At 40.9% G+C, this 19047-nt stretch overlaps 1 protein-coding gene across 1 annotated transcript in view; it reads right to left on the bottom strand.

Annotated features, from left to right (window-relative positions):
- homer2 (homer scaffold protein 2) overlaps positions 1 to 19047 on the bottom strand; it is a 45157-nt gene that overhangs the window by 14404 nt on the left and 11706 nt on the right. Inside the window, exon 2 of the mRNA XM_015342954.2 lies at positions 12599 to 12755. Coding sequence (XP_015198440.2) covers positions 12599 to 12755 — 157 coding nt within the window. The remainder of the gene's footprint in view (positions 1 to 12598; positions 12756 to 19047) is intronic.

Raw genomic sequence — 19047 nt, 5'->3', positions numbered from 1 at the left:
GCTTGAAAAACGACATGTCATTGTCCTTGAATAACTAAGCATAAAGGGAGTTCCATAAGATTCTTAAAGGCTGCTGACCCCTTTACTACACTAGAGGTGTTTCTCTGTGGTTACTGACTGCTTCAGTTTCAACTACTGTAGCACTGATGGCTAAAATTCAAATTACAAATATATCATTTTAAAGGAGAACCAAAGTCTGTAACTTTAAATCTCAGTCCCTTGTTTTCTAGGCTCCCGTTAAAAGCTGAACACCTCCGATCATCTTAATGTGAATGTCTGTGGCAGTTTGTTTTCCCCCCAAATGCAAGGAACAGCAGGATATTAAAATACATACAGTATGTGAACTTAAGTAACATCATTAGCACACATAAAAAGAAGTACAGTAAAATAACTTTATTGCATACCCTGTATGGCATTAATGGCTGAGTTTAGAGGCAGCTCATATCCCTACTGCAGAACACTTTTCCTGCTACCTTTACACATCTGTAATAATGAGATCCAAGACATTCTCTTCCACTTCACTGAACATCACCCCTGGAAACAAACTACTACTGCACTTTCACACAAACAAAAAGGCTTTGTTCAAATAAGAAACAGCCTCTGCTTCTGGGTACTAACTTTTTCCAGAGATGAGAGACCTCACATTAGACATCCTGGGCTTAGAGCAAACAGCACAAACACACATTTATATGCATTCAGGTTTTTTTTACTATTCCACGGTTCATCTCAAATGAAAGTGCACATGGGGTGAAAACAGACCCCAAACAGGTTTTAGATGGCTCCCTGTTTGTCACAATTTGCTGTCTTATAGTTAATATTAAAAGCCCCCTGGTTCAGTTCTCTGTTCTGAAGACATTATAATCACATCATACCTGAGCCATCCATTCATTTTCTAACCGCTTATCCAATTCAGGGTTACAGCATCCTGGAGCCTGGTTTGGATGCCAAACAGACACACACACACACACACACACACACACACACACACACACACACACACAAGGGCCAGCTTCACAAAAGCTACCTAACCTACCAACATGTGTTTGGACTGTGGGAGGAACTGGAGCACCCAGAGGAAACCCATGAGAACAAGGAGAACATGCAACCTCCACATAAATAGCACCCCAGGTCCAGAATGGAACTCCTGACCCCAGTGCTGGGAGGCACTGTGCCACCATAATGCCATATTTGAAGACATTTCATCCAATTCTTCTCCAGATTGATATGCAAACAAGCATAGATACGGAGCTCCATGTATTACATTTAATGGATTATAGAGGGAATCTTTAAAGCCTCGTTTTATTACTTTTGATGAGCAATTTACATAACCTCAATTTTCTTATGCAATTAAAAATTTGCTTCTGTCAGTTTACTGGAAGCTCAGTAAGTACTCAAACATATTTTTTTTTGCCAGGGAGATCTAAAGAGAAAAAAGTTCTAAATTATTTTGTCATTTTTAGTGGCCAATATTTTGTAGGACAGACTAACCTCTTCCATCTGATCTTTGAGAAGCATTTGCAGCTCCTGCTGGAATTGTGAGCAACACTCCTGCACAGGAACTGTTACTAAGAAACAGCAGATAATGTAAAAATTGTCTTTGATGTCTGGAGTTGTTCACCACTGAAGAATGGCCCTGCTATCTAGCCAGTGGCTGACTTTCAGCTGGTCTTTCAGGACGCACCCATCAATGACTGAGGTCTTCCCAACACAATGCTAATAATGCTGCCCTAGCAATCTGCGGAAGGCTTTTCCTTCACATCATTACCTATGTTTTTAAAAAATAGAACGTTTTTTTCACTCTCGACTCGAGAGACGCAAGTTTGTTCCGTTGGATTAAACCATAAGGACTAAAAATTTACGTTCAGTCACAAGGCCATTGTCACGTGCATGAAGAATCAGGATTTCTGGACATTATAGACATGTCTGTCCATCCACCCATTTTCTTCCACTCCAGCCAATTTATGTCAAACGCCTGTGCTAAATTGCATGCCCTGAACCATCTATTCACCTCTTCATTTTCTAACCTCTTTATCCAGTAGAGGGTCACAGGGGGAGCTGGAGTCTTACTTGGCAAACAACGGGCACAAGGCAGGGTACAACCTGGACAGGACACCAGTCCATCGCAGGGCACACACAGACACAGAAACGCACACACTCACACCAGGGCCAGTTTTCCCAGAAACTCATTAAGCTACCAGTATGTCTTCGGGCTGTGGGAGGAAACCCACAGGAACACAGGAAGAACACATAAACTCCATGCAGATGGCACCCCAGGTTTGGAACTGGATCCAGGCCCCAGCGCTGCGAGGCTGCAATGCTAACCACCATGCTCCATTATACACAGAAGCACTGAAATTGAATTCATGCTGCATTCTGATTGGGAAAGTTCGATCAGAACAAACATTTGCTCTGCAAAACGGGAGAGCAGACCATGCAGACCGGCAGAATCACAGCCAACAGCTCCCACAGTGCGGCTGCCCATTGACGCGCCATATTCCGCTTGCTCTGGCCAGGCTGCTGCTGAGCACATCTTTCAATGTTTTAAAAACCCTGTTAATGCTGCAAAGGATGTGGCATGGGGATGCATAGCAGTGATAATAGTCGAAAACTCAAATGACAAGAGGCCCTGAGGGGGCTTGATTGCAAAGAGCTAATTTTGTTGCCTTGTCTACCGGGCTCACTGCCCCTGCCCCTGCCACTGCCCCTGCCCCTGCCCAGAGGCAGGGGCAGGAGATCGGGGTGGTCGGCGTGTGCCCGTCGGAATGGAAAGACCCTGGGCCGAACGGGAGGGGGGTATGCAAATCAACCAACAATTAAGCTAAAATAGAAGACAGTTTAATTAAAATGCATCCCTTGTATCATGGCAACCTGGCAGGCTTGTGTCTGAAGCAGAGGCCTGAAAAGAATGAATTACAGTGAAGAGCTTGTTGGCGAAATACGTCGTTTGTCTGGCATCTCCTAGTTTCAGAGCCCTTCAGGACAGGCAGAGAGTCTCCAGAATGCATCAGCACAGCATTAAATAGTCTCAGATTTGATGTCTGACTGGATTCAGAAGCTACTGCTAACGTGTATTATTTTAATATAATCAGAAGCAATAGCAAGATAATCTTGGGGCATGTGCCTGAGGCACACGAATCAAGCTTATTTGACCATTTGCTGCACAAAGTATTGGAAATCCAGCTGTTTCAGGACAAAACACCATTATCCTTCCAGCATCACTATGAATTAAGTTTAAGGGTTACTTGTTTTAAAAATTATTATTAATTTGGCTAACCTTACATTGGTAACCATTTATACAGCTGCAGGGATCTGTGGGAAGCCCTTTGCACACAAATACAGCCTCACCCAGGATTTGAACCAACAGCCCTGCAGTTCTGAATTCCAGTCTTGCCTACTCCACAACATAAGTTTTATTTCCCCAATAATATAAAATATAAAATAAAATTTTAGCAATGGTAAAAATAAAGTTTATTTTTCCTCCACACTTCAACCCTTTGAGAGTAATCCACTCTTTGGTTTATCTGAGGTCTTTTCTTTCTCTATACATAATACAGTTATATGCATCCTTAAAATTAATACAGTCTCCATAGGATGCATTTCAGAACATACTTTAATACCCAGGCTTTAATGTCAATGGACATGAAATGTTTTTTGCCAACGCAATTAACAATGTTAGTGGTTATTTTGGTAATTTTAGGTTACGTTATCAAATGTAAAATAGCTCTTTCTGTCTTGGGGGAAGTGCCTTAATGAAAAACAATGAAGGTTAAGTAAAACGGCTTCTCTGCAGACTAGTATGGCCCGTCAAGCTCACTCTAGCTGAAAACTGAAAACAGAACCAGTTCTGAGGACAGAAATGTCTAGCATTCAAGGTCAGAGGTAACAGTAAGTTTAGTGATGGCTTTATACTAAAAAAAGCCAACATAATGTTTTAATAATAATTATAATAATTGCTTACACTTATATAGCGCTTTTCTGGACACTCCATTCAAAGCGCTTCACAGGTAATGGGGACTCCCCTCCACCACTACCAATGTGCAGCATCCACCTGGATGATGCGACGGCAGCCATAGTGCGCCAGAACGCTCACATCAGCTATCAGTGGGGAGGAGAGCACAGTAATGAAGCCAATTCATAGAGGGGGATTATTAGGAGGCCATGATTGGTAATGGGAAATTTAGGCCAGGACACCGGGGTTACACCCCTACTCTTGGGATTTTTAATGACCACAGAGAGTCAGGACCTCGGTTTTACATCTCATCCGAAGGACGGCACCTGTTTTTTCTATTTACGGCGTTTTTTCTATTTACATCCCAAAAATGGATTTGGCATTTAGTTTCATTGTGGCACTGATGTCTACAGACTTTCTTCCTATCATATACTGTATCATTGTGACATCTGTAATGTATAACACAGAAATATTAAAGATATCATGAGATGTATATTAAATATTCACATTTTGTGATGGGTTATCATTCCATAAAGACGAACAGATAGGTTCTAATATGGATATAAATTTAATTTTTTAATATTGATAGAGTTTTAAATACCTTTCCATTGCCTGAAAAGGCGATGAAAAAGATTGCAAATCTATGGATGGAGCTGTAAACAGAAAAATCTACAAGAACTTCCATATTGTCAGCGTAAGGCCAAGAGACAGATTCCTGAGCTGCTCTTTATATATATAAAAAGGAAAATCGATACTCAGCTCAAGGGCACTTCCTCATTTAAGTAGAAACTACATTTTCTAAAATAAATTCTGTCTTGAAACATATATTAAAAAATCTAATTAAAACTAAGAAAAACACTAAATAAATCTGCAAATTTAATACGTCGACAGCTAAAACAGCCATTAAATTTCCTGAAATGTAAATAAGTGCAGATGTGTTCATATTTTTATTTGGAGTTAGTTATATATATAAAAAGTTTTGGTCAGTAACTTTTTTTAGTATAGTAAAATGACAGCGAATGTGACTCCATAGAAGACATCACCTCTTAAGTCAAGTGCTGAGCGGAACAGACTGATGGAGGAGATGTGTCTGAACACAAACTTAAGGAAGAGGACTTCCGTGCGATATGTCCCCAGCTGGACTGTACATGATGAGATCCCAGACTCTTGACCCGTCTGCTCAGCAGAGATTATGAGCAATGATTTCAACAAGCCTTGAACAGCTGATCCCGTAAGATTATAAAGTTAAGCAGGATATTGATCAAATATAAGAAGCTGAGGCATTAAGATTCACAGAAACCTCTAGTTTGTATACTGTCACTATGCTTGCTTGAGTACATATTTTGATTTTACCAACTGTAGCTGCAAAACTTTCTATGTATATTCAGCAACCCAAATCACAAATTAGAAACTAACTTACTTCTGAATATAGCTGAAGGAGTAAACGACTGTTTGCAGAGGTAAGGGATTTCTGTGTGGACTGTGGGTGACTCTTTCCAGGCCTGTCCCATCCCTCAGTCATGTGATGCATAATAGGATAATCAGCAGAGGGAATCTAAAGAATAATCCGTTGCAAAAACCTCTCTTCCTTATACACTCCTGACTGGTTGGGTTTCCCTTTCCGTTTCCACACTGAGCCACTCTGTCTCTCAGGTTGTTGATCCAGGTGACTTACAGTGCATCCCAGCAATTCAAAATTATATTTGTTTCCAGTCAATGGAAAGCTTTCCCCTGAGAAACCACACAATTAAACGATAAAATAAAGGCTGGGCACCACTAACTGCCAAGTCACCAGGCTACTCAAACCCTCACTGTGTTCTTTTGAATGAAAGCCGTAGATGAAGACTGCCCTCGCTGTCCAGAACAAGACAGGTAATAAAGGTACTCGATTCAATAAAGAGTAATGTTCAGTTTACTAAGGCAGTAAGCCAAAAGGGTATTTGGTATGGAGGAAATCCATTCAAAGCCTCCATTTATCTCAAACACCTGGGCTAATTTGCATGGCCTGAACCATCCATCCATTTTCTAATTGCTCTGTCCATTACTGGGTCATGGAGAAGCCTATCCCAGCAAGCAACGGGTGCAAGACAGAATACACCCTGGATGGGAAGCTAGTCCATCTCAGGGCAGACACAAACACACTCACGCCAGGGCCGACATTCCCAGAGGCCAATTAACCTGCCTTTGGGCTGTGTGAGGACACCCAGGCTAACATGTGGAGATCATGTATCCCGTGGAATTAAACCCAAGACTCCAGTGCTGCGAGAGATTTATGACAGCAGAGTAAATAACACTGTTAACACCATCAAACAGCAATGCACCAAAAAAATGTGATACTGAAATTTCCTGAATCTGAAAGGTATAATCTTCATTGTTTCCAAAGCTTCTTTAAGAACAGGTCAGATTTGGAGTCTGTGAATTTAAACATCCTGGAAATGCAATGGATTCTAGTTTTGAAAACCAGCTCTGTTCCTGTGTACCAGTCAACAGTGAAGAGGGAAACTGTTGTTTACTGTCACTGTTAACTCTTCAGGTTTGCAGGAACATCTCCACCTTGATCACATGCAAGGGCAGCTGTAGACGCTACACTTAAAGAGACGCTACATTTAAAGAGGGTAGTCTCAGGAAGTCTCAGTTACTGCATGCATAAAACCTTTTGGTGGGCACATTGGCATTAAAAAAAGCAATCCTCCATTAGTCCCACTCATGCCTTTTAGATACAAAACAAAAAGACTAATTCCACCCATGTGAAAAAGCGAATTCCTAAATCCTTTACCAACTAGCCAATAATTAAGTTCGGCACCCTTGTTGTGGCTACTTACAAGGTATTAGGGGCTTGACAGCAGCACCTAGTAGCAGGTCAACTGTAACTGCAGCTCCTTCTTAGGCCAGCCTGGCTCAGCATGTCTCCCGTGCTCTGGACATGAATCGAGCAATCACGCATGATACCTCACATTTTTTCGCTGCCTCCATCCTGAGAGCACTGTGCCTGGCACAGGTAGAAAGAACCAGGCTTTTGCCAATTTTGATTAATATTATTGAAACAGCAGCACTGAGACCGCTTATAACTGCCCTGTGACTCTACATATAGAAATACCTTTAGCAAGACAGCAAAAAAACAGAACTGAAATGAAACTTTATTAGGAATTGAGAATTGTCTCACAGCAAGAAAAACTCCTCAGAGCATAGATTCGTGGCAGATGCTGACGTCAATGTCTCTATTTTCTCCAGCAGGTGAACTAATGGGGAAAGCAATGGGGACTCTGGGAAAAAAATCAAATAATGGCTTTACTATCCTTCTTAAACTGCAAACCACAGCAACTTCCACCTTTTATGGACTTAACCATTTCTATTTCTTTCACAAGCAGTGCAGGGTGCCTATTGGCTTGGAGGGCCAATGACTCACAGGTTGATCATCCTAGACATGGCAAGAGATTAAATACTGGATGAAGAATCAAAAGGGATTTCTATTTTATAGGACCGTAACTGCACAATAAAATACCATCAGCAGATTCCTCCTTCCGAATTTAATCCCATTTAAATTTAAATGGGATGAGTAGAGGCTGCATAAATACTTGTCTGTGCCTTTTGAACTGAAAAATGTTCAGATTAATGTCAGATAAAGTAATGTCACTATTAGGCTTTAACTGTGCACTATGTGAAGTGTGGCCTAATTAGATCCCTTCATTAGGGGCTGAATTATTATAATTGGTGATGTAATAATAATATAAAATGATTAATCCTGTTACAAAACTGTGACTTGTGGATGTGGCCCTAACAGGCCTTCCTTCACTTGTGTGGCTGGCCATACACAGACAGCCAAGCTGCTCCTACAGCCAGACAGACCAATGGGATAAGAGGGGAAAAGAGCCAGTGGAGACATGAGACGAACCGGAACTTTCCAGAACCTGCTGGCACCAGCTGCCAGTGACTCAAAACTCGTTCTGTGCCAACGTGTCTGAGAAGCACCAGGAGTCATTGTCACCCAGCTACTTCAACTGAGTGCCTTTCCTCTCACTCTCCCACTTTCTCTCTCCTCTCTTACCCCTACAGAGGCGAGACCAGTGAGATGTACTGTACATTCAAGCCGAGTCACAACAGGTGACCCAGGCTTCGCTGAAGCTCCAGCTCAAATTACTGCAGTTACAACTGCCGCAGCTTAAAACAAGTTCAACGAAGTGAATTAAAACAAAGCATCTGCAAAAGTACAGTAATTACTATAAAGTAAAAAAAAACATTACAATAAGAGCATGCACAAAAGAATAAAGTGGTTTCCATGGCATGGTAAAAATCATCAGTAAGGCAATTAGAAATGTGTTTGAATGTGTTTTAGCACAGAAAGTGGGGAAAACTTGCAAATTATGAGAAAAAAATAGACAAAACTTATCCACTGGCATGGTGTCCTATAAACATTGATTTTTTGCAGTTAATGCTGTAATTTAGCCCTCATATATGAACATATTTGTGTAGGTTGAGCTGAATGGTTTGATTTGCTAGCAGGAACTAGGTAGATATTGGTGGATCCACTTAGTGAACTTCTCTCACTTCTCTCTTTTTGGTGACATTTATCTTCTTTTTATCCATAAAAGTATTCAGATTGAGTATTCAAGCATTAATATTCACTTTATATATACGTATACATCATTTGTAATTCAACATAATGGGACATTATTGTCAGGGGGTGAACACTTTCGCAAGGCACAGTATATTTTCTCCTTCAAAGCAAAAATGCTTATGTGAATTATTCATTACATTTAGAATTTGTCTGTCACTTCAGGTAATTCAGTCATATTAATGAGGAGAAAATGTGAAGACAAATGTCTAATTACTATAAAGCAACCTACATCCCAGTAATACAAGTGATGGAGACACCTGCTAGCATTTTTACTAATGACACAAGACACTTTGAAGGGATTGACTGTGGTTTCTAACAGATTTCCTGGTCATTCAAATGACAGGACATATTAAATTACCTCTGGGGATTCTGGCGAGGAATGCTTGTGAGGGGTTTTCAGGCTGGCTTCCTGATGGGTTTAGGAAAGCATGATAAACCCAATTTTTTCAGCTTCTCCAATTTGATGGCAGTGAGATATAGGAAAAGCAACTGAAGGACAAGCAGGTGTTTCTCTGCAGTCGCTGTAGATGAACAGCCAGGATTACAAATCTAACAGCAGAGCTATATACCTAATTCAGGGTCCAACTTGCCAAGTTATGGCTCCCGCCCCCACTCTGCTCCTGTAAGACCTTGCCAATGCCGGAGCCTGCCAGCTGGGATGGTCCCTGTCCAGGTGGGTCTGTCGCCGTTTTAGTGGGATATGAAGCTGAGATTCTCAGTGCCTCCTGATATTGTGGGTTTTTTCAGCCCAAGATTTTTTTTTAATGTTCCAGCTCCTTTTTGACAGCCTCTTTCATTTGTGGTCTAATATGGACTGAACATGACATTAAACACTTGAGTCAGGACATTTAATGTGTCACACATGCTGTAAAGGGCTTAGGATTTAGGTGACACACATTATGTAACTATTCATAAAACAGGTGAGCGTTACTACAGCATTAAAAAACATAGCAATAAAAGTACTGCTAAAAGTACTTAATGATGCCGTGGAGGGTGAAAGAGAATAAAATAAACATTCATATAAATGGATCCAGCAATGTTTAAGTTACAAATGAACGTTAAATTGATTTTTAGATGAGTACTAATTTACCATGTAGATTCTTGGTCAGGCTCGTTAAAATTCACACAGTCCACATACATAAATGTCGTGTTGATTTAGAATTGAGCAATTTCTCGCACATTAATGAACGACTGCGCCCCTCAAAGAGCTTTTGCTTGCTTTAACTATCCAGTAATTCACTGTTTGAGGCATGCTAAAGGGAAAGACCAGCCCCTGATTCTAACTGCAGGCAAGAGTGGTAAGGAAGAAGGGGAGCACAGTGTGCATGTTTTAAAAATAATAACGACAAGTCCACAAGGAAAGCTTAGAACGGGTAGTAGCTTGCAGCGGCACTGGGACCCCTAGTAGATGATGAAATGATGGCTAATCATCTCTACATGGAAGCTGTGCTACCTGTCTCAAAATCCCCATTAACTACAATGAAGGAAATGTTACAATTGCAGGGGGTGAGCAGGTTCTGAGCAAACACACTCATCATGGCTACATTTTAAATTTATCTTTTATGTCTAAAATAAATCCGAATTTCTCAGCAATGCCTTCCCCACACGTCAACACGCCGTTCATCACACTGTGTTTCTTATTGTTCGGTAGCTTTTTGAAATGTTTTTACAGTATGTCAATGGTCAAGGATTAATGCAGCAAGAGGAATAGTGGCACAAATTATTAATTCCTTTACAATGACTCACTGCATTCTGTGGCTGCTGATAGATTCCTTTGCACATTCAGTGAGATAGGCTGACAGATGCAGCATAGGAATTGTCACTGAGCTCACAGAGGGCAGGTACTATAACCTGTGTCTGTTGTGCGACAGACATTTTTACAAAGGCTTCATGCTCTGACTACATAGAGATTACAGTATTAATGAAAAAATTATATGGAATACCAGTGACTCAGTAAAACCTATTAAAATATCTCTCATTCATTTTTCCTGAAATCAAGAAACAAAAAGTAGTCATTTTCATAGCTTAGACGAGATGATTAGAATACGCATGCATGCAAAAAAAAGATCAGAGACACAGAAATGTACTACTTTCCTGTGATCTCAGGAGTGATTCTAGGCAAAATACATATTAAAGATCTATCAAATTCAAGAGGGACAGAGTTCTGGGGTTAACAGACTTTCTATGTCTCTGTGCAACTCAGTCTGGGGTTTTACAAAAACTAATGAGATGTTTGGATGTGACTTAAACACTGAATATCAAGTTACTGCATAGAATTATATCAGAAACCTTAGGCTCCTGACTGTGTATTCTAGATCTGTCTCTATTAATGATGCATTTCTATCAGGGCAGTAAACCAGACCGCAGACTTCTGAGGTCCCAGCTCTTACATCCTGTTCAGTTTTAAAAGGACGTGATGCTTTTACTTAAGCAAGATGATAATTTTGCGTCTAAGATATTTTGCCAGACACCACAACCATTATAGAGGAAATACTTACCTTGGCATTCTGTTTCAACTAAAAAATAAAAAACGAGTAAAGGATTCTGAAAAATGAATGGCTAACCACCTTGAAAATGCACAGCTTTTCAGATGCAACCAAGGAAGAGTCCTAGAGTTAATATAACTGAATAGTCTTGTTGGAGTTTACAATTGCTTTTGTTACTTTTTTATAGTTTAGATGGTGATGTGAAAAGTATAAGACATTGAATGTTCACATGGCACAGTGCCCAGACATTTACAGGCATTTTTCACCCAGAGGTGAAAGGTTCCTGTTGAGGAATGACAATCCCTGTGGGGTACACGTGATTGTCACGTTGGTGGATTTTTGGGGTGCTGTAAAACCCCTCAGCACCTTGAAGTATCTACAGTACATCTCGCCCATGTGGTGTCCCAGACATGATAGTCAAGCTACTGCAGAGACTAGATGTCCCAGTAAAGTCATTATCATGTACCCACATATCCAAAAAGAAGATGTGAGAGAGCAACCCCACACCAAGACCAAACAAGACCAACATTTCATAAAGAATTAACACAGGAATAGAGGACACATTCACTAACATAAAACCAAGAAAATATTTCCATTTTAAATCGGGGGATTCCAAAAAGTTACTTTTCTTTGTGTAATTCAAAGTTATATTTTCCAATTTGACTGTAAACTTTCATAAACCCAAATACAAGGCCAGGCAGTGCTGACAGAGGGGCTGGGCCTATTGAAGACTATCACTGCAGACAGCATTTCCAAACAAGAGTGAAGCGTTTCCATAGAAACATGCCATGTAAATACACAGTATAAAGACAGGCAGGAAAATAGGAAACATTTTGAAATGGGCATTTCATTTTTCTTTTAATGCCAAATCTGTAGTCTTATTAAAAGAACATGTTAAAGTGGCAATTAAGTATTTATGCCGCAGAAAGGGTTTAATTTTCATTCATAGCCACAGAGATTAAGTTCAACTCGTTAAGTTATCAAATATTAAGAGCTGCAGTGATGTCAATGCTATGAATCACACTGATATCAAATGCAAAGTGTTTTCATTTGGAGATAAAAGTACATCCAGGCTGAGTTAATGGAGTTTTATCCTACTGGCTTGTGATCAACTGATGGTTTCCACTGCTTTAGACCAGAGACAAACTGCTCTCTTTTTTGCTGAACAGGGAATACAGACACCTTGAAAACTTTGCCTTCAAGCTCCAAGTCCATGATAATAAAACTGACAAAAAAACATCAATTTATATTCAGAGAGAACTACTTCAGACGACGTGTTGTGGGAGCCTGAATGAGCGACGCAGCCACATTGTTGAACCAGATGGCCTGGGAACTCTCAAAAAAGGCTGGAAGACGTCTTTGGATCAATAAGATACTAGTCCACAAACAAATAAAATGGATTGAATAGACCCTCTCATCTGTGACCTTTCTTAAATGGGTAAACACTTTTCAAGGTCATGATTTCTTCTTCTCTGAGGAAGAGATCTGCCTGTTTTGCCTGAGATCTCAGCGAAGATTTAACAGACCCATCTCCAGCAGTACACTCACCTTGGTTCCATCGACGCTGATGATCCGGTAGCTGTTGCGTGTGCTGTCGTAGAAGTAGGAGACGGTGACTGCCTGCTTGCTGGCAGGCACCCAGTTCTTCTTGGTCGTGGGGTCAATCTGGAAGACATGAGCTCTGGTGGTGAAGATCGGCTGTTCCCTGGAGAAAATGGGGAAAAGGAAAGACAAAGCATTGAGCTTGCATGAGAGGACAAAGGCTGAAATGTCTTGTCTGGCAATGCTGTAGAGAAATAACGCAATGAGATTTGTATGTTCTTGCTAAGTTGTTTAAGTTTTAAAATAACCACCACCACAACAACAATATATCTGCACTAAATATACTTTGTAAGGCAGCTCTCAAACATTCAGCCAGTTTCCTACCTATTCTTGGGGAGACCACGTGACATGATGCTGCCGTGGGCTACTTGACACAGTCTCAGACGTGCTAATGTAACATTATCCACAATCCCACACTGCCCCACAGCTATTAGCACACCAACACCTATTTTCAATCTCAAAGTGGCATATCTAAGAGCAGCCACAGCAAAGATAACAGTCCTAATAATATTATAACCACGGGGAGGTTCGTTTAAAACTGAGAGCGCACTGCTTTACAAACGGGCCTTGAGAGTGTGGAACAAGCTACCCAGCCATGATACTAAAGCCGATATCCCAGTTTCTTTCAAGAAAGCTGTATGGGTTCATTAACTACTAACTACCAATAACTCGTTTTTGTTTTCTTTCCGTAGTTAATGTGCATCATAAGAAGAACAAACTTCAGCTTTTTCCTGGAGATGAAGAGCTAATTTCCACTAAGGTCTGAACAACAGAGAGCAGAGAATAAGTTCTTCTTGTTCCTAATGTCCTCATGTACTGTATTTACGTTGCTTAGACAGTTTTAAGGCAGACAGTGATATACAACTTTGCCAATGTATTTAAACCACCCTCATCTATAAGGATAATGTGGTGTAAACAATTGCACTTGTAAGAAGAGGGCTCTTACTGAGGTTCTTTGGCAAGGACAGCTGTATTTTAATAGCTGAAGGTACATACTCTTTTCCGTGCTGCTTCAAACAAGAATAAGAACATCCATGTCACCTGCGCTGTTAGTATTAAGTAGAAGCAATTATACTACTACAGAATCTAACTTTTCATGTTGACTTAAAATGAATTAGTTCATTTTGTAAAAAGGAGACTACATACTGTATGTGTGTTTTAAATATGGTTCCAGGAAACACAAATCATTGAAACTACTGTATTTTATTAATCATTCTCTAAGCATATAAGAGCAGATTTGTGTAGGCTGTCTTGAATGATTTGATTTACAAGCATGAACTAAGTAGAGATTGTTGGATAAACCAAGTGAATGACTTTGCAGTTTTTGTTGAACTTTAACGGCTTTCACAGAAAAAAGTTGTTTAGATTGAGTATTTTAGCTGTGATTAAAATATTAAATTTTATAAAATGTGTTTACATAATTTGAAATTTTAACAAAATAGCACCTCATTGGAAGGGAGTGAATGCTTTCTGGCATCTTACTGCATATCTAAAGTAAGAAACTTTCTCCCTTATGACTCATAGTCAAAATGACCCCTGGTAATGATGAACCAAGAGAGGTTCCTTGCCTGATTAAATCAATCTAGAAGTATGTTTTTGATGTTTTTATGACATCAAATCAAATGTCCTTTTTCAGGATTCCATGGGAAGCTGGTCTGCTACATGATCACTTGTCAGCTGTATGCTGGACGGACATGGCAGTGCAGTGCACCCTTATCACAGGGGTCACAGCGGCTCAGTGTGTAGTTAGTGCATTATGATTATGGAAACCTGTTGTGGCTGAAATAGAGTGTATCTCTCAACTAAGCCCCTCTGACCAGCTCCAATTCCCTGTTTAAATCCAACAACACCAATATTTATTCAATAAAATTATGCAACATGTTTTCCAATTTAAACAAAATCTGCAACGCACAATCGCTCATCCTTAGAAAGCTGAATCAGGAAGCACTGCTGGGCAGTGCTGAGACAGCCTCTCTGGCCACACGGATTATCCACCACAAAGGAATCAAAGCCTGCCTAATAATTTCACCCGCTAGATAGATCCTAATCGTAATCCTAATCTTCTTTTGAAAATAATGCCCTTTATACTGATCATTGTTGAAGTTTACTCCAAATCCACAACAATACGTCCAATAAAATTAAAAGAATGTGCCGCTGTGGCAGCACCTCCTGGAGAGGCACAGATGGGCAGCTGAAGAGCAGGTGGTCAGTGAAAATGTCACCTGCATTATACCAACAGACATGTTGGAGAGGCGTGATTAAATTTCAATGCATTCAGCTACTACTAAAACTTTAAAAAGTCTTTTGTGCAGAACTGTCCTATTAGTATAACACAGTATTTGCCTTCTCATGGCAACAATGATAGGAACATTGAGAAAGTCACAGACGACAGGAAGCCATTCAGTTCATCCAGCCCTTATGGTTGTAAATGATTAATTGATCTGAGAACTTCATCCAGTCATTTCCTGAAATAAACCAGTTTATCGGCTTTAACAACAAGGCTGGGCAGCTTGTTCCACACTCCCACCACCCTTAATTAATAATAATTGCTTACACTTATATAGCGCTTTTCTGGACACTCCACTCAAAGCGCTTTACAGGTAATGGGGACTCCCCTCCACCACCACCAATGTGCAGCATCCACCTGGATGATGCGATGGCAGCCATAGTGCGCCAGAACGCTCACCACACATCAGCTATCAGTGGGGAGAAGAGCAGAGTAATGAAGCCAATTCATAGAGGGGGGTTATTAGGAGGCCATGATGTGTAAGGGCCAATGGGAAATTTGGCCAGGACGCCAGGGTTACACCCCTACTCTTTTCGAGAAACGCCCTGGGATTTTAAATGACCACAGAGAGCCACGACCTCGGTTTTACGTCTCATCCGAAGGACGGCGCCTGTTTACAGTATAGTGTCCCCATCACTATACTGGGGCATTAGGACCCACATGGACCACAGGGTGAGCGCCCCCTGCTGGCCCCACTAACACCTCTTCCACTTACACCCTTAGTGTAAAGCCTGGTTTTAAGTGCACTTCCACATTGAGATGTTTCACCGGGAGGCTCAAATTCATCTCACACATTCAAAGAAGGAAGTGCCCAACAGCGCTAGAAGGCCAAAGGATTCACAGACAAGGGGCCTGAAGTGTTCTCAGAGCACCATTAAAATGTCATGTTATGACAAGATTAAGATTTCAAAGGCAGCAGCCAAGATACAGAAGATTAGCTGTGGGAGTGCAGCTAGTCTCTCACGCTGTCATAAGAAAGAAATGCAGAACCACTACCACTCCTCAGTGAAAGACATCTACATAGATAGAACTTTAAAAAGCAAAGACATTTTAGAATGTTTTATATATTGTTACAGTTTTAGGTGACTGAGAAGTGTCTCTTAGATTTCAGAAAAAGTTTGTGACACTTGGAAGGTTAAACACTTCAAACTTCAAAAGGAGAGAGGATGTTTGCTGAGGTCTGGGTGGTCCCTTGAGTAGAAACAACTGTATAGTATAGTTTACCTTAGTATACCTAGGTAAGTTGTGGATTAATGATTTGTCAAGAAGCAGCACAGACACACATAATATAAGATCACATCATCCAAATCAAACCTGACTGGAGCTAAGTATTTGAACCTTGTTAGAGAGAATGTGCTTTTCTGTGTTTTTAAGGAACTTGGGTTTCCTGATTAAAAGATACCTCAGTTAGAAACATCTTTACTGCTTAGGGTGGGTTTCTATGGATAGGGATATAGGTCCCATTTATTTTGTGGCATCCAGGGTGCAGAGAGAGAGCTTTAACTGCAGGTTCCTTTGTATTTAGTTAGAAGGCAGCTTATCTTGCTTAGTAGCAGCCTGGGGTTTTCTGGGTGACCAGAAGGTTAGGCCTCTGAAATGTATTTTTTGTAAATACTGTACATAAAGTAATTTGTGTGTTGTATGTTGTGTAGTTTGTGTCCTGTCATTGTTATAAATATTTGTTAACCAAGTGTGTCTGGATTATTATTCCTCTCAACACAGCTGTTTTGCTCGGGTATATTGCTAGAAATCATTTTCAAGTTGGGGGTTATGAACAATTATTTCACTTATTGACTAAACGGCTAGGTCAAATCCTGATTTTCATCAGTTTTGTGACCCCCCCATTTGTAACGATATTATTTATATACATACAGGTACAGTAGGTGTGATTAAGGAATATGAATTGTTCCAAGCTTACGCTACATCAAAACCAGATTACCATTTTCTTACTATATTAATATAAGAGTCTCACTTAGTCTTTAAGAGGGTTCAAAAACATACATCAACAGGGATCAGGTATGAGTCTACAATGGCCATTGCCCAACAACAGCAGCAAAATAATTTTTAGAGAGCCAGCTCTACTGTGAGAACATCTGGTCATGGAGGTGGTGCACCACAGCTTCCCTTTTTCCAAGCTGGGCCAGCGAGCGGCAGGGGTGCTATAGAGTTACACAGCTTGGGTGACCTTTCAGAGAAAAGCCCTGTAAACAGGATTAAAAGCCAGGCGCTCAGCTGTCTGTTTCTCTTGAGACAGGGCGTTTTCGAGAGCCCTGAGAAGAAACGGAAAGCACTGGTGTAACAAAATCATGTAACTAAGTGCAACACAGATGGGCAGACCTGGTGGGATTTAATCTCTTCTCTGGCCACAGGGTCAAACAAATCCTCAACATTTGCTGCACAGCTTAAGAAAAAAATGAAAAAGAGCTTTTGAGCCAGTATATGCTGAAAACCACAAACCATTGATTCAATGCACATTTGAACCTGAAAACTATTTTAGTATGTGAACAGCCCATGGCAGTATTTTTTTGTATTTGACTATGATTAAGATATAATTTCTGTAAAGTCACTGAATCTTTACAGTCTGAACCTGCTCTGAAAATGGTACAGGAGACTAACATGAGCACCACGTCCTTCTGCTGGGCCACTGAAGCATATTGTCCTGAGCCTTAAACTTGCAGAAACCATGAGGATGGATGTTCAAATTTAAAACAACAGTCACCATGATTGGCACCAGGGACGACTAAACACAAGAAATATAAGCGTAGTGTATGTGTGGTCTTTAATAATTAGATAATTACCAGCCGGGAGTCACAGTCACTCCCAGTCTATACAGTATGTTGTACAGATTTATTGTAAAGTTTGCGAATAGTTATACTTATTAGCACTTAATGCTCAGATTATAAAAGGAAGATGGCACATGCCTGAATTTAAATTGAAACTTTCAAATGATACAGGCTTAGTTTGTTTTTGTAGGCTGCCACTTAACAGATCCAATGCCTTGAGTTCTAATCTGACTGTATGGAGTCTGCATATCCTCTTAGGTTATCTCCTGGTACCCTGATTTCTCTCCATAGTTTAAAGGCAGACTAAGTAGGGTAACTGGTATCTTTGATTTGCTCTCCTATGTTTATGTGAGCCTGTGATGGACTGGTGCCCTACCAGAAACATCAGCTCCTCACAGGGCCTGCTGGGACAGGCAACAACTCAGAGCGACCCACTAAGGAAAAAGCTGTCACCGAAAAACGAATGGGCATTATTTTGCAGTAACATTAAAATGTTAATATTGTTTTGAAAAATTATTATCTACAGCAGATGCAGATGATTGCACGTTATAAAAACCTGTTGCCACGGCCAACAGATACTCCAAGAAATAATAAAAGGGTTAATGATGTGGCAGAACAGAACAGTGGAATGGAAACAAAGACAAACTAGCAATAGCTTGTGTTAAAACATTTCCCCCTGCCTCACAGCCCCTTCAGTTGTAGTTCAATAATTCAGCAGCGAGTGGGTGTGCTCAGCCTCACACTGCAGGACTGCCCCCCCAGCTCTGCACCCCGGAGTCCAGGAGGGCAGGTGGGTGGACAAATAGTCTCCGTTTACAACCTGGCTCTGTTTTATTCCTGTTAGGAGAGGAATGCAGTTCAGGAACCGACCTTCCAAAAATATCAAGAGCACGAAGAAAGAAAGATTCACTGATTTGCTGATGAGAAAACAAACAACAGCTTTAGAGCCAGAACACACCGCAGGTGGCAGCTACCCCCAGTGAGAGTGAAGTTTGGGGAATAATGAAGCACGCGACCAAGCTTGAAAATATCTTATTCCCAGCGCTCCGCTTCCTCGTCCTTTCAAACGCAGCCTCCTGCTTGCAGATGCCGAACAGCCCTGCTGGATGCTGCTGCCACACAGTGCTCAGAAGGGTCGGAAGGCAGTAGGGGGTTTCAGGGGAAGCAGCAGAATGCATACCAGAGCACTGGCCTCACATGGGCAGTAGAGTAGGTACTGATCGCAGCTCCTCTGTGATCTAAGTGGCTGATGTGCCCCCTGCTTTAGTGATGGTGATGACAGGATTGTGCACCCATCCATCCTTTTTCAAACTGCTTCTTCCAAT

The sequence above is a fragment of the Lepisosteus oculatus genome, chromosome 5 (genome assembly GCF_040954835.1).
Source record: "Lepisosteus oculatus isolate fLepOcu1 chromosome 5, fLepOcu1.hap2, whole genome shotgun sequence".
Taxonomy (NCBI): Eukaryota; Metazoa; Chordata; class Actinopteri; order Semionotiformes; family Lepisosteidae; genus Lepisosteus; species Lepisosteus oculatus.
Note: the sequence above shows the minus strand (reverse complement) of the source record. Positions and strands in the feature narration are given on the sequence as shown.